The sequence below is a fragment of the Galleria mellonella genome, unplaced genomic scaffold (genome assembly GCF_026898425.1).
Source record: "Galleria mellonella isolate WM207_F2 unplaced genomic scaffold, CSIRO_AGI_GalMel_v1 utg184, whole genome shotgun sequence".
NCBI classification, from domain to species: Eukaryota; Metazoa; Arthropoda; class Insecta; order Lepidoptera; family Pyralidae; genus Galleria; species Galleria mellonella.
This window is the reverse complement of record NW_026442025.1, coordinates 9,033,505-9,059,250: the sequence shown is the minus strand read 5'-3', so window position 1 is coordinate 9,059,250 and position 25,746 is coordinate 9,033,505. Positions and strand designations below refer to the sequence as shown.

General features: G+C 32.2%; 2 protein-coding genes across 3 annotated transcripts in view; both read right to left on the bottom strand.

The window, feature by feature from the left end:
- Positions 1-25,746, bottom strand: part of LOC113512106 (synaptotagmin-10-like) — a 125,003-nt gene that overhangs the window by 80,347 nt on the left and 18,910 nt on the right. The window lies entirely within an intron of this gene.
- LOC128200457 (bombyxin A-1 homolog) lies at positions 176-668 on the bottom strand. The gene has a single exon (XM_052893917.1). The coding sequence runs from the start codon at positions 607-609 to the stop codon at positions 292-294; it is 318 nt and encodes a 105-aa protein (XP_052749877.1). The 5' UTR covers positions 610-668; the 3' UTR covers positions 176-291.

The following is a 25,746-nucleotide window of genomic DNA, read 5'->3' as shown; positions in this document are numbered from 1 at the left end:
ATACAAATTAAGCAACAAAAGATCTAACAATTTAATTTAACAAATCTTGATTCTTATCGTTCAATTATAATTATATTCACCTTATGTATTATTTCTCTTAATGCAAAACTGATATTTTGCAAAGGTGTAATTTTTTTTCCTATCAAATGAAGCAATTATAATAACAAGACCAAACTCAATGAAAATATGCCACAACTTTATTCAAATTCAATATAAATTATAAGTCTTTTTGTCTATTCCGAAATACGAAACAGCGGAAGTGCTTCAAAAGAAATATTCTTATTATGTATCTTAACAGTAACTCAGCAATTCGGATAATGCACACGGCTGATCACAACATTCTGCGGCCACTCCTTGCCTCTTGCTCCTCATCCCTTCCAAAGCTTTGGTCTTCGGAACAGCCGGCCAGGGCCAGTCATGTCGCTCGATGTTATCCGTAAAACCATTAAGAGACCTTTTCAAATGCTCCTCAAATGGACAAAACAACGCCAGAGTTTCTGGTATTCTTCTGCCACAGAAATATTGATGTGATGAAGTCACCATTGAATTTGTTGACGCCAATGATACGATGATGATGATGAAAGCGTAGAAGAAAGTTTGTAGTTTCATGATTTTGTAAGTTAGGTGATTTGTGTATACTACAATGAGTCAAGTCTGAATATCCTAAGTGCTGCTACACACCTGATTTTATACTGTGAATGGCTTATTAATATTCTAGTGTTCAAATTAATATTACCTATAAAAATTTACTATTAGACTTTAACATCGATATATAAAATACACAAGATTCCCATAGCCATACGAAACTTAGAATGAAAAGTATTACCAGTGAACCATTTTGACATTTTATAGTAATCGTGCAAAGAAGAAAGTCAAATAGCAAAAAATACGAAACTACATGTCTAAACATCATATTTTTACAAAATTAAAATATTTTCTTGGTATGCGCTCTATTTTCATAGTTGCTTTATTATCTCATTATCTTAGATCTTTTGTACATCAATGGATTTTCATAATAATTTTAAAAACACATGACAATATAACCCACGTAAATTTCAAAGCTTGTAAAAGTAACTGAATGTGAAATTGTTACTCTTACGCACGTAACATATATAATGTGAACTGACAAGATAATAGCAAGTAAAACCCACTCATACAAATATGCATATTTAAGTGAACACAGTAACCTACATCTAATTTTAGCGATGAATATTAATGGACATAACAATATATAACCACAGTGTTTTGCACACTTCGCTTATTCTCTAAGAAGCTTTCGACTGGATTACACCTCGCTTATCAGTCGCGTATTAAATTGTGTTCATAACATAATATATAAATCTATAATATATAAATATTTGCAATATATAAATAACATTATTCATTATAATTATTTCAGCTATAATGATTTTCATGATACAATAAATTGAATTTTACTATTCGTCAAGAAAAGAAAATTTTCGTCTATTCGAAACAATTCGTTTATTTTATATATTTAATATAAAAAAAAAACGGTTATAATGCCAGGAAGAGAATAAGGAGAGTACAATTTTTTCTTGTAAAGTGAATAAACGGAATAAATAAGAGAATCACATAAATAGACAAAAAACAGAAAGGCGTCTTTATATTCTAAGGGAAAGGAGACTCAACGACGTAATTAAACGAATTGGAAATAAGGAGGTATCTTGATTTATTTTATAACAATGTTTTTTTTTTAAACGCAATTTTGTAACGCCGTGTCTGTCACACTAGAAAATGCTTGGGTTGGTTATAATGAATAAAATTATCAAAACGTCATTATATTTTATACGAGTATATATTTATTGTTTGATTTTACATTTATAATATTACTTAGTATGAATGCATTTTTATATTAATATTTATTTATTAATAAAAATAATTATATACAAAATAAAGAATTCACCACATAAAGGTATAGTAAATAAATACTTATAATTAGTTTCATATGTTTATTATAGCTTATATATATAATTATGTGCATTGTATATGTGTAGTACCATATTATGTATTTAGTTAGGCACTATTTTCCAGATTTCCACATAACTGATTACTTGCTTAGAATTATTTTACATTTTCCACTCACCACTTCCGCTTAGTTTTTTTTTTATACAACTTAGAATGGCAAACACAAATGGCTGACAGCCCACCCGATGAAAAGTGGTAACCGTCGCCTATAGACATGATCAGCACCATGGACATAACAGAGTATACTGTTTCGCCCATGATACCCTCCATGCGTTGCCATTTCTGAGGACTGAGGTGTTATTCCTCTGTACCCAGTAAGTTCACGCCATATCCCACCCCTCAAACCGAAACACAGCCATGCAAACACAACTGCTTCACGGTTGAAACACTAATGGGACAGAGGTACCCAAGCAATCGACTTTTGTACAAAGTCGCCACCAAAAATTGGCCAAATACTGTAAACAAAACAATTTGACTCTTATTTGAAGCTTATGTTCAGCAGTGGATGGTTAAGGGCTGATATGATGATAATGGTGATATAGTAATGATGAACGGCTTCATACCAAACATAAATGGAACCTTATATATGTTGCTTATTATACTAAAGCCAAATATCTTCTTAATATACAATTATGTTGCTGTTATTGTTCTCAAATATTGTTAGATGTCAATATACTGCATGTACTCGTATAGTATTGTCTTCATGTTACCGCATTTTCTTCTCAATTTAATTTCAAATAAAAGCAGCGTTTCAACCTTTGATATCCGACTCGAAGGACTGAGTCCTTATGTTGATATATTTTGTACCAAATATTCGCTCAATATATAATTATGTTGTTTTTATTTTTCCTCTGATGTAAATAAATCAATATACTGCAAGTATCGCTTTTTTGCTACATAAAAGCATTTTCTTTTCTACCAGTTTAATTTGAAATAAAAGCAACGACTCAAAGATTGAAATCCGGCTCGAAGGATCAAGTTCTTATGTTGATATGTTTAATTATGCCATGCTATTGCACGCTATCAAAGAGGGCGCTAGAGGGCAAATCCCTGGAAATATATCACGTTTTATCTTTCGCTCTACATACTTTCATACAATGTAATTACATAATGAAAGCTTCCTAACTGTTAATTTTACAGGTCAGGTATTCCATTATGTAATAATTATAATATTTAGTCGAGTTCCCATATCATACTGTTGGAAAATTTTCTGTGATCTTACTTGAAACAGTACGTCCCTCCGTTTACCTATCTTTCATGTCCTTTTTGTACTCTTCTATTCAGAACAACCAAACAAAACAAATGCAACAAAAATAAATATTACTCGTAAACTATGGAGGCTAAAAATTTATTTATTCGTTTAATCTTTATCGCAAACGTATACACAATATTGATGCATATGGCAGACTTAACACCTTCAAGCATTTTTTGTTATTTTTCTATTTATATAAAATAAAGTATTCAGTTATATTATTTTTATTTCAGGTGTTAACTGTCCTCTGCTGAACATAAGCCTTCCCCATAAGGGGAGTTTTGCCAGTTGCCACGCTTGGCAGGCGGGTTGGCAACCGCAGTTAGACTTTTACATATGTTTTAAGAAGGACGCTGCTGCCCATGTCTCTATCATAAGGACTTCAATTTCACTTAATATATTTGCATTTATAAAATTTATAAATATTTTTTTTTATTGAAACTTTAATACACACGGAAACTGTGTACATATGGCAAACTTAAAACCGAACAGTGATCTCTACCAGTCAACCATTGGGCAAACCGAGAGATAATTAGGCGGTGTATTATTGAATCGAAGTAATGTAAAAATTAATACTTAATATATTCATATATTATAAACATATAATTAGACTAATATAAACATACATATAATAAATAAATAAATATATTATCATACATAAATAAATACATAAATATTACTATAACAAACAATTAACTATATTAAAAGAACAAATGAAATAATCTATGACTCATATAGAATAACCGAGTAATTTATTCTAAGTATAATGAATATAAATCTTCACGCAAATTCCATTAAGAAACAAATTTGTTAGCATATTTTTTGTTCGTCTTCGGTTTTGATATCCCATGGGAATTTAAAGACGAATGGAAAGTAAAATATTATAAATGCTCATTTCGGATTCAAAATTTTCTAAATAGATTCCCATATAAAATACAAAACAAAAAACCCTCATTTATTATAAATCACGTCAAAAATAATCATTGGAATACACTACAGAGTTATTAAAAGAAAAAATAAATACCATTTTTTCGCGCCAAAAATGTTGACATTAGAAAAAGTAATTCAAATAGACGAGTACATAATAATAAGAGTACATAATGAAGTACATAATCTGTGGTGCGGAAAAACAAACATCTTGACGACAAATGGGATTGCCAGAAATAATCGCTTGTCAGTATTCTCTCGCCTCGTTAACTTTAAAAGCAAACACTGAACGGTTGTCGTTTTAACTTGTCTTTTACACCGCCTTGACTTTTACAAATATACATATAATGTCAAGAAATTCCCAAAAGGAAGTTCCGATTCGACTTTGTTTTTTCATTATGTGATATCGTCGACAATTCTGAACAGATCTTGATAAATGTTTTCTCTTTTTTTTATGGGTACTGATGGAATGGTAACCTCACCTGCGCTTTGGGTATACACTGGCAGGGTACCAATGAGTGGTGATAGGTGAGGACAAAAAGTTAGGCCAGTTAGCCTGTAATGTGATGAAAATACACTTTACCCTCTAGACAAGTGGCAAGCGAATTCGTCGATAGAATAAAATTCGGTAACGACTCCGTGAGTTAGAAAGAGATATCCGACACTGCTATCTCATTCTGTCTCACGAACTCACCAGCGATGTTGATTCCATCGATAAAGTCGCCTACCACTTGTCCTCTACCTGGTTTTCAGCACGATGGTTACCAAGGAAGACCACGTGGAGGTCGACCTGGTTGGGTATATTGCTAGCAATGGAACCCCTACTCTCCATTATTAACAATCCCTTCCCCCCTTACTCAAACATTAGTGTCTGCAAATATGTAGATTCCATATTAATTTATTTTTATTTCACTTGGAATAACAAACAAGCTAACAGCTCATCTGATGGAAAGTGTTAACCGTCCTATAGATATGAATATTACGATTAAAGTCGCTGTTTTTGCTAAACCTAATTTTTTATATAGCTTGATACTATCGAAATTAAACATCCTTACCAATAATATAAATGTGAGTGAAATTTACTTTATATCTCTTGGTGTTTACTTCACCGTTTAACCAAGAGTTGTAAAATTTGGCATACCCGCAATATTGGAGATAAAGAAGAACATAAACTAGTTTTCATGCGGATTAATATATATATTGAATGTATTAATCCACTAGCTTCCAACAATGTATTTGAGGCCGTCGCTCCATCCAATGGAGTTCGTCCTGTTGACTGTACAGTGTCGCCAAAAAAGAAACTTTGTCCCCTGTTTGTTTTTGGCTTTTCGAGCTATGTGACCAATCCATTACCTATATATATTTCAGCCATAAGTTCTGTTACAAATTAAAATACATTTTTTATGAAGTAATGTAATATTACTAAAATTTATACCTACATATTTATTAAAGTCTCAGCAAAAAGTAAAAAAATATGCTATTCCAAATGGCCACCTTTGACTTATATACAGACCTTTAATCTCTGTGGCCTTGAATCTATGGAAATCAATACGCACTGTTTCCAAGGGAAATTTCACCACCGCTTGCTACAAAGATTTTTTAAGAGACTCAATGTCACCGTATCGTTAAGAGCAGGCCATGCCCTCTAAAATTGACCATAATTTAAAGTCTAAAGGGTTGAGGTCTGGGCTAGATGAGGGCCAGTCTTCAGCTCTTATAAAGTCCGGAACGTTGATTTCAAGCCAGGCTTGGGTAGTTCGCGCCTTATCTGTTGAGAGTACGATATACGAACATACGGCTGATACCAAGATTTTGAAATGTCTGGAATATGACCAACGGCTCCATACCCACTTTGCGCAAGACGATCACTGCTATCCTATTTTCTTTAACAGCCCATTCCATATTGTAATTTGATAATGAACACGAAAAAATATGTAAAATGGTGCAAATTCGAAAGATTTTTTTAAAATAATAAACGTGTTCCAAATTCAAAATAATTAAAAATTTGAAAAAAATAAAATTTATGGCCAGACTAGTTATATATTTTCAAATACAAATCATCTTTATTCAAATAGATTTACTAACAAGCACTTTTAAAACGTCTTTTTTTTAAATAATCTGTAAGACTGAAAATCCTGCTGTACACGTATACAATATAACCCACCGATGTAAATACACTAGTTCGTTAATATTACGCCCTTAGCGCGGGAGGCCTCTTAAACTGGGCGGATAACGTAAAACAAATCCTGTTATTTACCGCGTAAGGCTTTTTAATAGCCTCGGTCACGCTGACGAAATCATGGGTAAAAATTAGTAGATAAATTATATTACGGTGTTGGTAACCGCAGATAAGAAAACCAGAACAAAATTAATGGAAATTTTCCTTGTCTGTTGTCAACGAAAATTTTCCAAGAATATTTTACCGTCAAAAAGTTCACTTATAATTTAATATTGCTTAGAGATTGCCAACTTCTAGCAAGTGTTGTTTTTTTCTGTTTTATAATGAATAAAATTGAATATGATTAAGTCATAACTCAATAGTTAATTTGAGAGCAAAATATAGTTGTAAAGACATTTTTGTTTAAGATAAAATATAAAAAAACATATCTTAAAAAGGTCCTATGAAATATTAGTACGATTATCTAAAAAAAACTAGCCATTACCCGCTCGCGTTAATATTGATTTTGTTTATTACCTCTGGTCGTTGGTATAGGTAGAGATAAAATAGTTATAAAAAAACTGGCCCCCTTTACAGAGTACTTTAACAAAAAATAAGTACACTTATGAATAATAAACAATAATTCTAAAAAGTTTGAAGCAAATCGAACGACATAATAAAAAGTTGCATACAAAAACTACCTTTCCCTCGCCCTACAAGTGTCTTCGCAATGAAAAGTAGCCTGTAACGACCTCCAGGGTCATATCTATCTCTATACTAAAATTCACCATAATCGATTGAGCGCTTTAGGTATGAAAACGTAACAAACAAACACACCTTCACCTTTATAATATTAGTTAATATTAGTTTTATAGATTACTAGCGATCCGTACCGACTTTGCACAGAAAAATAGAATTTTCTAAAATAATGTATAACCTGAATTATCAGTGAGTGAACATATACATGTTCACTCGCTGATAATGTAGCTTTTTGTAGGTGAAATAATTTTTAAAATCGTTTAAGTACTTTTTGAGTATATCCATCACAAACAAACAAACAATCAAATTTCCTCTTTATAATACGAGTATTAACAAAGTCTACATGGTTTCATTTTCCTTCAAATACAATATGTTTCATAAAAAAAATTTCAATACATCGAGAGTATTATAATTTGTAAATTAATGTTTAGTTCTCTCACATAGCACTTTTATAGTAATTCACTAGTATTGAAAACTGTTATTGAAATATGACGGATAATTCTTTGACACTAGGTTCAAAGTATTTTATTACTACTTATTACCTTTAATAAAACGTTATTACTATCAATTTCAATTCCGTAAAGAAAATTATTACATTTGTAAATTCAGCACAATCACTGTTTATCATCAGCCGACCCCGAGCAAAAGGCAGCATTTATCAACGTCAACGGAATTATTAAGAAAATTAATGTTCGGAAAGAAGATTCATATCTATAAATATTCTTTATTTAATACATAAGTGCAAATTTATAATAATATACTTTATTATTCTGACTACAGTGTGGTCCATTTTGTTAGTAACAATTTCCTTACAAACTATGTTAGTAAAAAAAAAAGAAAAGCAAATTGATTTAATTAAACAGTTCACCCAGATGTGACCCAGCCGACTAGATCAGCATCTGAATGAAATGCCCAATTACAGGCGAGTTATATTTCTCGCCTATTACTTTTAGAATGCTGTTGGTGCTTGTCCTAACTCTGTGTAGCAATGATGCAGTCTTCTTTCTCCTTATAGTGTAGTAGACATCTACGCGAGGTTGAGCAAACATGTTAGAAGCGCTACAAAAGCGAGGTAAATTTTTTATGCAGTATAGAATAATAAAAAAGCTCACGACCTACCTGAAAGTCCAAATGACAAAGATGGACACTATATAACCGTCCCTCTTTCTCATCTAAGCTAATATTATAAATAAGGAGGAAATGGACTGTTAGTATTGAGGTTAAATAGCCCCATTACTACCATATATTACGCCCTACCAGTTCAACTTCTAGGCGATTCCTCCTAGAAGACATAGTGGTTAATTTTTATTCAATTGACCACTATGGGCCAACTGACCTGCCTTCATCCGCACTTGTCATCCTTCACTGGTTACTCGCCAACGTATACCGATAGATACATCTTCACCTAAATAAATAAATATGGAAAGAAAAGAAACAGAATAGAAGTAGAATAATAAATTTTTGTTTTTGATAAATTCAATAAGTATTTAAAATTGATTTTGAACATTCTGGATATTTAATTATGTTTTTTTTTAAAACACAGGGGGCAAACGGCTCAACTGATGGTAAGTGACTACCGCCGCCCATGATTTTATTTTAAATAAAAAAAAAGTCATGCGAAGTTGAAGAGGGTTGTATGTGAATATTTACAAGAAAATTATACCTATCAATTGAGCATGTCTCTCAGTTATCAAGCACTCATAATATATACAAGCTTTACTTATTATAGGTTTTGGTTTAAATGGCAGTATGACGAATGATATTTATTTATTCTGTTTCCATATACTAAGTAAACTAAACTCAAACTTGCTGTAAGTTCGTCTGCACATGAAAGAGAGAGAAGATTGAGAGTGAGGCGTAGGCACTTATAATACAATTCAAAAGAAACTGAAACTCTACCATTTGAGAATCGTTGAATAAAATTTAATAAAATTTGGTACTTAAATGCTAATTTAAATTCACGCGGACGAAAACAGGAGGAACATTGTCTGTATGTCTATAATGAGTAATATTAATTGCCTCACTGCCGCGCCCTTTCCCTGAATATATACACAGATGTGTATATATATATATATATATATATATATATATATATATATATAATAAAGATAATATTAATAATTTCATGAAATTTGTGAGCGTATAATATTTCTCTTACAGTTTATTGCCAATCCTATTTTCCACGTCACTTGATATTTCAATATTATGGTAATGACCCATAAGTAAATTTAACAACTGTTCTATTTCCACTCTTGTGCCAATCGGAATAAGGTTCAATTTCGATCAGAGATAAAATATATAATGAGCCGTAAGAAGTAGTGACCTTGTAAAAGTGGCCGTCATGAAGTATTTATTAAATTTTTCATGATGTCACGACTCACGCGACGCAATAAAAAAAAATGTCTGGCGTTGTAATATCACTTATTCAGTCTGAAAATACCGGACAAACTTTTTTGTATGAAATTATGTAGAACATAATTGTTAGCAATTATTGCAGTGTGTTCCAGGCATTGAATGGGACACCCCTTCTTTCCCGTGGGTGTCGTGAGAGGAAATGGACAGTTAACGACTGACATAATAATAAATAGAGTATATATTATATAGTATATGTAACTATATATGTAAATAACATGAAAAAGAATTTTTGCAAATTTTTTCCTTAAATTAATGAAAAAGATGTTAAAAATCTACACAAAACTTTGTCATTTTTATTTGAAGTTTGAAACTTGAAGCTTTTGAAATAAAAGACACGTATTTCAGATCTTTTGAAAATTATCGCCCTGTATATGTATGTATGTGCATATCATGATGGCTCTTAATTAAGGCGATACTTTGAAATGTAACTTTAACATGATGAAAATAAGGTACAAAATTGTTGATTATCCTTTAATAAATAAATAGAATAAGGTTAAAATGATTTGGGAATGAACAGCGTCTCTCTTAAAACCAAAGGCTTACTGTGGTTGCCAACCTGTCTACCAAGTATGGCAACATATATATATATATATATATATATATATATATATATATATATATATATATATATATATATATATATATATATATATATATTGATATGATGATGGTGGATATAGTACAAATAAGTCACTTCTTTATTTTTTTATTTTTAATTTATTTAGACGATTTTTCTATGCAATTTAGAATGGCAAACAAGCTGATGGCCCACCTGTTGAAAAGTGGTAACCGTTGCCTATAGACATGAGCAAAACCATGGACATAACAGAGCATACTATTTCGCCCATGATATCCCACATGCGTTGCCATTCCTGAGGACTCAGCTGTTATTCCTATGTACCCTGTAAATTTACTACCATACCCCACCCTTCAAACTGAAACACTACCATGCAAACACAACTGCTTCACGGTGGAAATACGAATAGGACAAGGGTGCCCAAGCAAACGACTTTTGTACAAAGTCTCCATCTGACGAACGAAAAGAAAAAAAAAGATGAAGCAAATAAAATGTCGCAATTTATAATTATTTTACTCAGATTTGTAAATCTATGAATATGAGATGGCAACTCTGCCTGCGTTATTGTTTTACAGTATCAGGATCAAGCCAAGGGATAATTGGTGAGGGTAAAATCGGGTCAGCTGTCCTATTAATTTGTTCCATTAATAAAGTCAGTTGGCCCATTGTGAGGTCCACCTGAATGACATGGTATATAAGTAAGAATAGGCTTGTCCGCCCCGTTATTAATCCCCCCCTTCCCTCCCACCTCAACTTGCGTATTCAGATTGTATCTGAAGAATGGGCTCGTGTAATATTTGAAATCATATGTAGGTTATTGCCAGTTATAAATATTACTTGAAGTTAAAAGGATTTTTAAATAAACTTTCGGCACTTAACGCGATTAAAATCCTGGAAGGGGATTATTAGCAATGAGGATTAACAGCCCTATTTCATATTTATTTAATAATAAATACATTTTTCTTGACATAATGGCAAGTCAATATTTGCATTATGATTTTTAAATTTTGTAAGTAGCTTTTAACCGGTTTTTGTCGTGTAGTCCCAGCATAGAATGGGCCACCCCTTCCTTTCTCGTGGATGTTGTAAAAGGCGACTAAGGAACTTAACAGTTGAGACATTTTTTTTTATACCACTGAGGTGGCAAACAAGCATACAACCCACCTGATGGTAAGCGGTTACCGTAGCCTTTGAACGCCTGCTATACCAGAGGTATTACGCACGCATTGCCGACACTGAAGAAACCTCTTTACCCCCCCTTTTGAAGAACCCCATGCTATAGTCTCTTGGGAAAACCTCGGCAGGGAGCTCATTCCATAACCTAAGTGTTCGTGGGAGAAAACATCTCTGAAACCGCATTGTACGCGACCATTTAGGCTGTAAGACAGAAGTAGCAGTGTCCCTCTTAAACATTGCAGAAGCCTAACTACGGTTGCCAACTCGCCTGCCAATCATGGCAACTACTGGCAGAACCCCCCAAAAGGAAGACCTATTTTTAATACTGGACATTTAGCGGCTAATACAATGACGATAATGATTTTAGGAACAAATATGCTATATGTTAATACTATTTGTTTTAAAGCTCTCTATATTCACAAAGGCAATTTATTTAAGAGGCACGTTCAACTAGTTATATTATTTATTCATCAAATACAGATAGTCTAATATATTCATCGTTTACTAAGATCAGTTTAAATTGAAATCATTACGTAAACTTAGCACTTAAGAGCTTTATTACGACTTGTATTCGTGAAATGAATAAATTCATTCAAAATTAATTTTACATCAGTCATAAACTCAAATATTAAAACTTGCAAATTGATACCAAAGTATCCAAAACAATATAAAATTTGTAATAGTCATTTTGTCCATTCACATTTTATTTATTTTTCATATATTTACATGTAAGTTGTAAACTCAACTTTTGTTTAAACAAAAGTAATAGCTGAGCTTCTTGCCCGTTCTTCTCAGCCGAAATTGTATTCTGGTTCGTAATAAACGGTAGATTCGTAAAAAATAACTATTCATAAATTATTATAATTAACTTTTCCCAAGAGACTACAGCATTGGGATTCTTCAAAAAGGGGGTAAAGAGGTTTCTTCAGGGTCGGCAACGCGCGCGTAATACTTCTGGTATTGCAGGCGTTCATAGACTACGGTAACCGCTTACCACCTCACCACCACCTCAGTGCCACCTCAGTGGTATAAAAAAAATATAAAAAATAAAAAATATTTTTATTTATTTATTTAGAACACGGATGAAAGGAATGGTACTCGAATTACATCGTCGATATGTGATTAAGCTCTAAAATTCAACATGCAACCCAACACGCACTTGCCTATTTTTTATTCTATCCGTATCAACATTATACATATTCTATACTCATAAGTTCGATTCAATAAATTGTATTATTGTTATCCGGACCTATAATAACGAAAGTTATTTAGAAAATAGCAACTGTCCGTATTAAATCACGACACGGAAGAAAACAATTCGTCAAAGTGTCAATGAGTCCTAACACTTAACATGTAATCCAATACTCACTTGCTCATAATTTATTGCTTTTTTTGTAATCTTACCAATATAGAACAAATAAGTAATAAATTATTTTATTATGTTTAAATAATATTCATCTATTAATACTATAATGATTATATTTAATTTATTTATATATTATTTAATAATTAATATGACATAGCATGTAAGAAGATGTTTATTGTATATTTTGAATTAATTACTGACGTTAAGTAACGAATATATTATCGTCAAAAGAGAATATTGTATTATATGGTAAAGTCTTTATTGTACATACTTGTGGAATGTGATCAAAATAATAATAATAATAATCAAAATAAATTGCACGAATAAATAAATAAATCTACACTTGATATTTGAATTCCACAGTTTATTAACCCTTAAACTTAATTAAAGTTACATAAAAAATATAATAACTATTTGTATTAAAACAATTCGTCGACGTGTGAATGCGCCCTAATACTCGACACGTAACCTAACACGCACTTGTTCATTTTTTTATTCTATTCGTGTCAACAGCTGTCGGTTTGATTCCATGAAAAGTCCTGCACAGTTCCCTGGGTCCACATTAGCAAGGATACGTGGTTTGAAAAATAGAGTAAGTGGAATTTTGTACTTGTATCCTTCGACAGTCCCGTCACGTTTATCGAATGGGCATTCGGCATGTTCTTCGGGCAAATTGTAGTGTGGGGCCAGTGTCCTAGACCAGTGTTACTCAAACTGTGAGTCGAAATGCCTAGGAGGTTCGCAAGTGAAGAGAAGTGACTCGCGGTCCTAAGCGAACTAAAAGTATTTTTCTTTTAAATAAGTTATAAACTTTCTAGCTCTAGTTGAATTCTTGATCAAGATTTTCAATAAAAAAAATCTATATATAAACTTAATTTTATTATTGTTCTAGGACACCGCCAAAGTTTCCTTACTAAAAAGGTCTCAGTGTTTAGAAGTTTGAAAAACACAGTCTTACAGAATAAATTATCCCTTTAAATAATTCAGTGTATTTTTTGATCCCTAAATCATTCGCAAGAAAGCAAGATGATAGAAAAGTTATGAAATAGGATTCTGCTCATTGTTTTCTCTTATAAATTATTTATTTATTTTATTTCATACAAAAATCCTCAGATCTCTTACAAAATATACTTGCGTGCTGAGTATCGTATAAATAAAGTCAATAATAGATTTTAATTTACAATAAACAAAAATCATAAGTTTTAAACAAGTAAAATGAGTTAAAGTAAGTGTGTGTAAAAGAAATTATAACAATGAGTATCAATGAAGTCGACTGATTAATAAGTCAAATAAAATCTATATAATATATATTTAATACTTTAAAATAATAAAATAAAAATCTATATGATATATATTTAATTTTATATTTTTGATGAAACTGTTAAAATATGATTATTTTTTAATTTTTGTTTATATTTTTTCTATAGTTTATTATAATTTTTAATCATTTTTTTAACCCCTGTATAAGTGGCTGTTGTCATATATTTCGTAAAATAAAGTTTCATTCTCTCTCTCTCTTTCCTTCTTTCTACTTACCTACATAGAAACATTAATAGGATCGTCAACATCAAAGAATTCATTGTAATGGCCGTAATACCGTACATCCTTTTAATGATTTAAATTTTGTTCCTTCGTACCTAATAATTTCACTGCCACCCACCCTTCAAATTTATACAAATACAGTAAAAACTCCATAATTATGCAAACGGATGATTAATATATTACCTATAAGTATATTAATATAATATATATGAATTATAAATCTAAAATTTTATTGAAGAATAACACAAAAAATATATAAATATGTTTCTAAGAAACAGAAGAAACCTTTTCCAAATAATTGAGTTTTATGCTAATACAAACAAGCTGTGTATTACACTCGAAGCCTTATACTTTCGCATCAATGTCAGAGTACAATGTCATTTTCATTTCGTAGCAGAGCAACATCTTCGGAGGGGGGAAGCTCGCCCGGCCGTCACTTGAACCTTCAGAGTATCGGATGAGAGCACCCTTATCTAGGTCACCCCATTCAAAAGAAGAAGAACAAGTGATTCTATAAGAAATACCTGTCTAAAGAATTTATATAGGTGTAAAAATATTTTATGATGTAAAAAATTTACCAAGTCCGAATATAATCGCATCTTGAAAATTCTGTAATAATGATGATAATACCAGCCGTAAAAGATAGGCCTCTCCCTTAAGGGATTTTGCCAGTAGTTGCCACGCTTGGAAGGCAGGTTGGCAACAACAGTTAGGTTTTAAGACGCTGCTGTTCATTCTTCGATCGTTTAGTTCCCATAGTTCTTACATCACCCACGGGAAATTATGAGGTAACTTATTCTATGCCGGGACTACGCGGCTACGGAAGATTCTGTGAATTGACAAGTTAAATAAAAAAAGAATTTAAAAGAATCAGTCAAATTATAAACCTCCTTGAATAAGTCGCTTGAAAATTTCATAAAATTATTATTATAAACCGAGTCACCAGGCATGATATAAATAAGGCATCTGTTTAAATATTACAGCTAAAATAACGACCTTTACCCGTATTTGCGTAAACATTACATTTGCACTCATATCCAGTCTGATGAAAACCTGATGATCTATCAGATAAAAGTTTGTTACTATTTAAGTTTTGTACTTATTTCTCATTCATAATCATTTCAATGGTACAATCTTCAGAAAGTGGTGCGCGCGCCTCGCCCCTATACCCGGGTGATCATGACCGGTATCTGGGTCAATATTTCATTGGTCGTGACCCACATCCGGAACACCCGGTTCTATGATCATGACCTAGAGTCCTGGGTCACCAAACCCTTAGTTAAGACGGTAGATATTCGATACAAAGAGTTTCTTCGAAACGCAATTTATAATTAAACTGATTAAGTTGTTCTTGAGAATGTAATTAAATATTTCTCTCTTACTTTGCTTTTTGTTTGCTTTAGTTGAAATAAATACGTCCTCGGGTCGACTCTCAGGCGGGTTAGTAGATTGCATTTTTATTTATTTATTTATTCATTTTACACTTTTGGATAAGGTAATAATAAACTTTAACAGCGAATACAGCACTAAGCTCTTGGCTTGTATCACAGGAATCTCAAATACAAAAAATTAAATATACATTTTTAATACAAACGCTAGTTTATTAAAAGGAGACTTTGTACAAAAGTCGTTTGGATGGGCACTGTGTTTCGGTTTGAAGGGTGGGATATGGCAGTGAATTAACAAGGTACAGAGCAATAACACCTGAGTCCTCAGAAATAAAAACGCATGGGGGTATCATGGGCGAAACAGTATGCTCTGTTATGTGCATGGTACTGCTCATGTCTATAAACGACGGTTACAACGTTCTAACAGGTGGGCCATCGGCTAAGTTACATAAAAAAACTTCCAAATATTACCTTCATACTTTGATAGTAGAGCTGGTCCACGGTATTAATAATCCTCCGTGGACGGAGCCGTGAATGTGACAAGGTACTAAAGTGTTTGACACATTATTCCGGATGACTGAACTGTACAACCCTCACGCCATACCCGGGTAAACGGGTAAAAATACCTTTATCCGGACGAGTAATCCAATCAATATGGATGAGTCCCATAATACGTGTAAGTACATAAGAATTTGATAACTTACCGACAGAACGTTACGCCCGATTACGGCCGTACGCCGCCTGAATAAGACTTCCGGATGAAGCCGAAACAATTGTCGGAAATGGCATACAAAGTTCGTTAATCTCCCGTTATACTTGTATATAGACATCGTGTTAAAAATTAAGATACTTTTAAATACATATTGTATATTAAGGTGTATACAGTGGCGGCCCCATACGGGCAAACGCAGTGTTGGAAGACCTCCTCACTAAATGGAATAATAACTTCAAAAGTATTGCAGGGAGTCAGTTTTGTTTTATAACACAAGAGTAAACGAGCATACTGCTCACCTGATAGTAAGTGACTACGCCGTCCATGATCACCCGCAACACCAGAGGCGTTGTAGCTGTGCTGCCGGCAAGTCAGTTGATGCAGGTGGTTCAGAGTCATTCTTTATAGCAGTCAATGGGGGAAACCTATGTTCTACAATGGACAATGGATGAATATATATATATATACCATGTACAGTTTGAACATGTACAGTTGAGTTTCTTTCCAGTTTTTGCTACTGAAAATATTCGCTGAACTGAGCGACTTAAAACAACGTTGGCGTACATAAGTAACTAAAAATGTCATATGTAAAATAATGATTTTGATTTCTTGATAACTTTCGTATATATTAAAGAAATGGATCCACTCGAAAACATAGATTTAACAAATGCCAAGTCTCGCAATGAAGTTTTTCCATTACAAAAAGTTATAAGATCTCATGCAATGTCAAGTGTCAAAGTTCAACAACTTTGTTATAAATTGTTATCAAATCAATTATTTACCAATAATTATAATACCAATATTAGACACGTATCAATATTAGACATCTCTATTTCTATAATAATTATAAATACTTAGCAATTGCACGGTAACATATATATACTACTAAATCTAATCCGCAAAAGAACTAAAATAACCGACATAGCACGATGGATAAACAAGCTGAAGTGGCAATGAGCTTGTCAGATAGCTCGAAGAACCGACAACCAATGAGGAAGAAAGGTTCTTGAGTAGCGACCGCGTATGGGTAAACGCAGTGTAGAATGACTACCCCTACCACCACACTAGACGGAGTGACGTCCTGAAATGCATTGCAGATGCAGTCAGTGAATGCAGGTGGCTCAGGACCATTCTTTATGGCAGTCTATGGGGGAGGCTTATGTCCAGCAGTTGACGAATAATGGTTAAAATGATAATATATTACTAATAAAATGCGTTATTTTTAAGTGTACTGTTTAAATTTGCTAGTAGACATGGATAATATGGGTATCTATATATTAGGTACTTCTGGACATTGATAGCGGAAAAAAGGTCATCACCCATTCCGATATCGCCCACATCGGTCGGATATCTATTTTCTAACACGTTAAAAGTATGTTATCCAATATTATTTATTGAGTAACAGACTTTTAACATATTCATTATTGAGTCAGTACCTATATAAATATTGTAACTAAAATATATAGATATTGCTATATATTGCCCACACCTATTATTTAGTAATCGAAAGATTTATGTAAATTTTTTATTTAGATTATTCTTTATCTATAATTTTGGTACTTAAGTTTGTATACACAACATTTCTCAAATTTTTCTTATTTTAATTTATCTTAGTCTTGACCTCTATTAGTCTCATTAAGAGCTTTCATATAATATCATTTAATTGTAATTTTATTACATTATTAAGACGATGGGATATTATTTATTTATAAGGCAATATAGACATTCAGTGTTACAAAGTTTAGTGTCACAAAATAGAAGATGTTAGAAGCGTGTCGCGACTGCTTATTCAGGTATAGTATATGTCTAATATAAATAATATAAAATTAAGTAAGTATTATAGGATATTGGAATATTATTTATTAATAAGGTAATATATAATAATAAGTAAAACTCGTTTACAAAACAGTAGCGAGCTGCACGTTGTTGACCGATGTTCCAATTCTACAATACTTTATCCCAATTAAATGAAGATTGATTCGGTAATTTGTCTCGCGGAAATAACATGATGTATTTATTTACTTAACCTCTTGAATAATTAACTAATTGTTTTAATGGAATTATTCACCCACGCGTGGATTTTATCACGCAAAAAAAGCGAATTCAAAAGACAAAATTAATATCGGCTGGACTTACATCCCCCTTGGAAGATTTTGCTAGTAGTTACCACGCTTGGCAGGCAGATTGGCAACCGCAGTTAGGCTTTAGAGATGTTCTAAAGGGACGCTGCTATATATCCCTCGCCCTCTCTTAGTCGCCTTTTACGACACCCACGGAAGGGATGGCCTATTCTGTGCCGGGAGCACACGGCTATCGACTTACTAATCAACTATTCATAATGTAGTATTCTATTCACATATATTTGTGAGATAACACATTTCTAACTACACGGTATCTGTACATGGAAGATATTTAGGAAAAAATATTATGAGACATCCTAATAAGAGCAATGTATGATTGTAACGGAATTACACCTTAGACCTAGGGTGGTCGCACACATTGTGGTTTTTAGAATAAAATAGAATAAATATTCATTGTAAGCTGTACATTATAATTATTCGTAAGATATTAATAACGTGTTAAAGGAAAACACAGCCTACCCATACATCGGGCGTATAATACAATAAGCTACATACGTTTCGAAGAAGCTTCCTCCCGCGAACACATAGGGTTGTTCAAAAAAGGCCTTCAAACACCTTGAGTGCTTGAGAGCTTGTCTGCTATCAAAGTAGTATAAAGAAAAAAAAATACGCAAATACTATTACTAGTCAAAATTGGATGCGCTTTAACAGTTGTGTTCCTAAAGGTCAAACATAATGTTAATGAATGCTTCACCATCTAGAAATGATCTATTTTATTGATTTTTCTACTTTTAAAATTCACGCGTACAAAACCGCTGGCTAACATTAAAATATGAATGGTAATAACATAGTATTGTTATTTTAAAACGAATAAAACACCTCGATAAACGTCGAGATGTTACGAATTCAAATATTTACATTCAATTCAAAATATTTGAGTTTAAAACGTGGAAATATAGTATATTTTGCTAGTATATTTTGAATGGATGCAATAATCAAAGTACAGTGTAAAAAATATGTTTTTTTTTTTGTACTGTGCAGTAAACTAGATTTTGTTCCGTCCGAAATCTTGCTCATGGTCAACCGTGGATCCACCGTTGTAGGTACGATGGGCATGTTCACAACCCTAATCAACTTATGACGTCACACTTTCACAGTCTATTGAGGTCGATAAGCTGATGATATTATGTTTATTTATTTAAACTTTAATGGACAAGCTAAATGTATGTACATTTGGCGGACTTGACACCAGATGGTTTACTCTACCAGACAACTATTGGGCAAATAGAGAAATAAGTAAGTGGTGGATTATTATGTTTCAGAGATGTTTCCTCCCACGAACACTCAGGTTGTGGAATGAGCTCCCTGCCAAGGTTTTCCCAAGAGACTACAGCATGGGGTTCTTCAAAAAGGGGGTAAAGAGGTTTCTTCAGGATCGGCAACGCACGCGTAATACCTCTGGTATTGCAGATGTTCATAGGCTACGGTAACTACTTACCATCAGGTGGGCCGTATGCTTGTTTGCCACCTCAGTGGTATATAAAAAAATATAAATCCAAAATTGCAGACACAAAATAATATTTAACATATTTATGTATTTTAAACATATAATTATTATTGGTTACTTGTAATACAGGTTTAACATCTAGATGTTACCTATACCTGCATCTGTACTAGTACAGGCACCAGCTCCCATAAATAATGTACAGTATGTTATATGTAGTAAGTTCCTTAATTGTCTGTGGTGAGAAATAAATAAATGAATATCCAATATATATATATATATATATATATATATATATATATATATATATATATATATATATATATATATATATATATATATATATATATATATATATATATATATATATAAAGGAATGAATATAAATAGCCTTTATACTTCGAATACCTTTGTAATTCTAATGAGCGAACAAACTAACACTGCACAGGTACATAAATTAATGTAATGGCGTTCTCCCCACGACTGCTCACGTAGAACTATACACTGTACAAAATCTTGGTCAGGACGTCATATATTTTGTATACATCTTCTTTATAGGAATACATTATATCGATCATGAGCGAGTTACTTCGAGTCGCATTTGGCCGATTTTCGGGTGGCAGCGACGACAACCTTTCTTGCATTCGCGCCTGCTCATCATATGCATACCTCTGCATGACTAAGCTCTATTTTAAATGCCCGCGATTTATAACACACGAATTTAGAACAGTAAGTTCTAAATTCAAATATTTTTCTAATGCGTCGATAAATCATATCATGGTTCATTGATAAATATTACAACAGGCGAGCTTAACTATATAAGAGTTCTTCTCCAACAAACCTAGAGTGGAAAGAAGCATTAGTAAAGTGTAAATATATATATATATATATATATATATATATATATATATATATATATATATATATATATATATATATATATATATATATAATTTGCACTAAAACATACAGTAATAACAAAAAGTTAATAACAACGTTAGCAAAGGCCAACTTATCTCTAACAGAGATTTCTTCCAGTCAACCTAACACAGTAGCATAGAAGGTAGTGAGTGGATCGTAAGGCCAAACAGAAATTAAAATAAATATTGTACATATAAGATGTTTAAAAAAAATCCTAAATAGACCACTCCTGTTACCATAAATAACTCAGATTTCAACTATAACTAGTGCATATAAGAACACTGATAATCAAGATTCAGAAAGCACAGCAATTGTAAAAAAATAAAACCCATTTGCGAAAGTACCATCGACGTAGTATATCTATCATTAATATACCAACGAATATAACTCATCTGTTACTCGATTTATTCGAATTGTACGTTTAACAATACGAGCTATAATAATCTCCTCGCACCTACACATCACATGTATTCTGCAATTGAAAGAAAAAATACGTCTTTTGACAACGCGACTGTATAGCGCTCTTGAAGAAATTGAGAATTCTAATTTGGAAATTAGTAACCTTAAAAAAATCCTGGTAGGGAAGAAAATAAACAATACCACTAGTAAAATCCCGTAAATGGAAAAAATAAAGAAATTCACTACTGTCAACAACTATGAAGTTTCATAAGGATATTATTAATGAAAGAATTCTTTCTTTAATAATATTCTTTTAACATTCTTTCTGTTTTCTGAAAGAAAAAATTTAATATTTTTATAATATAAACTTAGATTTAAGCATTTCACAATAGTCATTTCTTTTCATTACCGTCCATGCTGAAAGCAATTTCAACCAAGAAGAACGGGTAAGAAACTCGACTGTTCCTTGTTTTCAAAAAACAACAGCTGAGTTTCTTGCACATTAATACTGTTAATATATCTCCATCTAAAAACGAAGCATTAAAAAAAACCAGAAAAACAAACACAATTATCCTTAGAGGTCGCAGTGTTACGGGTTTTTCTGCCCAAGAGATCCCATTTACTCGATAACAATAATAATGAGTACGCTACATATGCAATTATATTGTATTTTTATTTTATTTATTTATTTACTATTTTTTTTTTTGATGGGTAAAAATGGTTTGGTAACCCCGCCCGCGCTAACGGGATACGCTGGCGGAGCACCAGTGAAGGGTGATAGATGAGAACGAAAACAGGCCAGTTAGCCCATCATGATGAATTCATCAGGAATTAACCATGATAGTTTCCAGGGAGAATCGCGAGGAGGTTGACCTGACTGGGTATATTGCTAGCAATGGGATTCTCAGTCTCCATTACTAACAATCCCTTTCCCCCCTTTATTTACCATTTATGCCAGCTTGTCTGTAAGAGATTGCTTTTAGCGAAAAGGCCGCCTTTTGTAAATGCACATTCTGTATAAATACTCCTTGTATACATCTCTAATGTACACAATAAAGAGTGTATTATTATTATATTGCAATAAACAAAGTTTACCCCAGTATTGGACCCATATTAAATTTTTTTTATTAACTCTAATTTTAATATCTCCATATTAACTCAATGCGATTGTAGTCAACTATTCAAAACAAAATCAAAATGCCGATGAATAAATATTGGTTCGAATAGTTTCGGTCAAAAATTGAAAGAATGTGTTATAGCATACTTTCAATACAATATTAACTTTTTTGCGTGATTTTTACACTATCATTAGGTATGCCCCACCAATATTACAATTTTCACATTCATAACATACCTACAATGGCATGGAATTTAATATAGATAGAAATAGGATCACAATAAATTATCTTGTAAGGACGGGAACAATTGCCTGTAATATACAGTCAGTTCTAGACTTATTTATGGATGATTGAATAACAGATATCCGAATTTCGAAATATATGTATTTGCCAATATATTACGCGTTTAAGTACGGGATTAGAACTGCCGTGTGTAAAACGGGACCACGTTTTAGATTATAACCATTGAAGCTGCAGTTTTTGTTTGCGGTACATAAAGCAAAGGAAATTAATGAAAACATGTCCAATCTAATCGTTAAATAATAAAATCATTAGTTGTTTGAATGTTTCGATTTGTTACTAATTTCATTTAGAGAGTATTCCTGTGAAAATTTAAACAAAACTTCGTTATCATTAAGTTCACTGACAAATTATATATTAATTACAGTCTGTCAATGAGTTTAATGAAATGTACTCATACTTTTATATTTAAATACACCATTTCACGTTCTAAATTCAAATATTTATTTACATATTTGAATTTAGAACATGAAATGGTTTTTCTAAATAGAGACATTTCGTCGTTTATCGGTGTGTGTGTGTGTGTGTATGTGTGTGCATTCGTGTCTGCGTGTGCGTGTGAGTTTGTGTGCGTGTGTGTGTTTGTGTGTGTGTGTGTGTGTGTGTGTGTGTGTGTGTGTGTGTGTGTGTGTGTGTGTGTGTGTGTGTGTGTTTATGCAGAAATTGCTTTTTTACAAAACAATGTATTGTACATGTTTCATATAAAAGTGATATGCAAGAAATTACTTTATTAAATCAGTCCATAATTCCTCATCTGAACAGACGTTAAGATCTCGCTTGTAATTTAAGCGATTGACGTGAAATTGTTTTCTGCGAAAAATGTTTTGGCACAAAAAATATTTAAGGCGTTATCCAAAGTGTCTTAAAGCAATTACGATCAAACCTTTTTTTTTAAATTTCGAACCGTGTATTAAATTGATTGGGGAATTTCCTAGAATGGGTATGCTAACAGCTAAATAATTATTCCCTCAAGATACGCAGTAATTAATAAGGAAATAATTTAACGGTGTTAAATTAAACCGTAACGAATCCTTTGAAGGGTCGATGAATTACAGTAATTAAATAAACATGTTTGTGCAGTTACATATGAAGGCCAATTTATTAATACGAAACTAGTATCATGTATTCCCATGGAACATGTCTCGTAATATTAATTAAATGAATCAAGTTTCGTTTCTCGTTTCAATCAATCAAGAACGTGAAATTTGAGGGAAGTTTATATATATATATATATATATATATATATATATATATATATATATATATATATATATATATATATATATATATATATATATATATATATATATATATATATAAGATGACCTTCTATGCTGCGACCACATGGCAACGAAAGATCACTGTTTTATAATTATTTATGTTGGCTTTACTCACATTTTATGGTAAATACGGGGATGCTTGACTAGTTTCTTACTAGAAACTTACTAGAACTTAATAGAAGCCCAAAATTATTGTTTTGACTTCTATTGTTCTTATTAAGACCTTCTATATACAATTTTTTTTATACAACTTAGAATGGCAAACAAGCTAGCGGCCCACCTGATGGAAAGTGGTAACCGTCGCCTATAGACACGAACAGTACCATGGATATAACAGAGTATACTGTTTCGCCCATGGTACACCCCATGCGTTGCCATTCCTGAGGACTCAGGTGTTATTCCTCTGTACCCTGTAAATTTACTGCTATATCCAATTTTTTCTTAAATATCTCCCATGTACAAACACGGTTGCAAGTTATAATTTCATTAAATGTAAGAATATTACAGAGTTACATTTTTATTAGTACGACTTGTACAAACATTTACTTCAACATAATTACTACAGCATTAACTTCAATATCTACAATTCTAAGTTTCCAAAACTATCTGCTAGCGTTTAGCGTATGATTTCAGAAACTTACGTTAAGGAAGCCATAAAGTTTTCAATACAAATTTTCGACCTAAACGCTAACTCAGTGCTAACGTAAAACTATTAAACTTACACTAAAGACTCTAATATTATAAAATGTTGTAATATCTATTATGATGAAATAACATTTTAAGAGCACATTTATAGAGTATCGTTTATCCTTTTGAACATCTTTTATTTACGTACATATATGTAAGTATATGATAATAGATTTAATAATAGATTTATTTATTTTCTCCACAAATTTTACACAAAAAGACAGGCATGAAAAAAATACCACTATATAGTCGTATTTTTTTTCTTTCTATTTCATATATATGTTTTTTTTTATTTCATATATATGTATAAATACATAAATGCAGTGCTCTGTAAAACTTGTAGAAGACTGGACCCTAAACTAAATAGATCTTTTTTATTTCCATAGTATTTTCCATTTCTTGATAACTAAGAGAAATCAAATATTGAAATAACTTGCTCTTAAGTACATATTTAGTAGTATTGTACATGTTAATTTCTTTTGTTTATATGATTATATATTTTTACCTGTACGGTATATATATTTGTATGTATGTATTGTACATTTGCTTTCTACTGCCATGTCTTTTTTTTATACTGCTTAGAATGGCTAAAAGCTGACGGCCCACCTGATGGAAAGTGGTAACCGTCGCCTATAGACATGCGCAGTGCCATGGACATAACAAAGTATACTGTTTCGCCCATGATACCCCCCATGCGTTGCCATTCCTGAGAACTCAGGTGTAATTCCTCTGTACCCAGTACGGTCACGCCATATCCCACCCTTCAAACCGAAACACAGCTATGCAAACACAACTGCTTCACGGTAGAAACAGAAACACGAATTAGACAGAGGAACCCAAGCAATCGACTTTTGTACAAAGTCTCCCTCTGGTAAAATGTTTCTGTATATTTTATTAATGTGTCATATTTTTTAATATAATAAATAAATATGGCAACGTATATTGAATAACGCAGACACATTCAAGTCGCATCTACTTGATGAAACTAGTTACAAGGCATTTTTTTTTATTAAAAATCGCAAGATTGCACGACACTTAATTATTCTTTTTACAATCGATAAGGTTCATTGGCATTTTAGTTTCCTGTTAATTTTGAATATAATCTACTTTAATCTTTTACATTCCGCGTTCTAATTTAAATTGGATATTTCGGTCCGCGATAAAATATTCATCATTTGCACAGGCCTTATTTTCACTT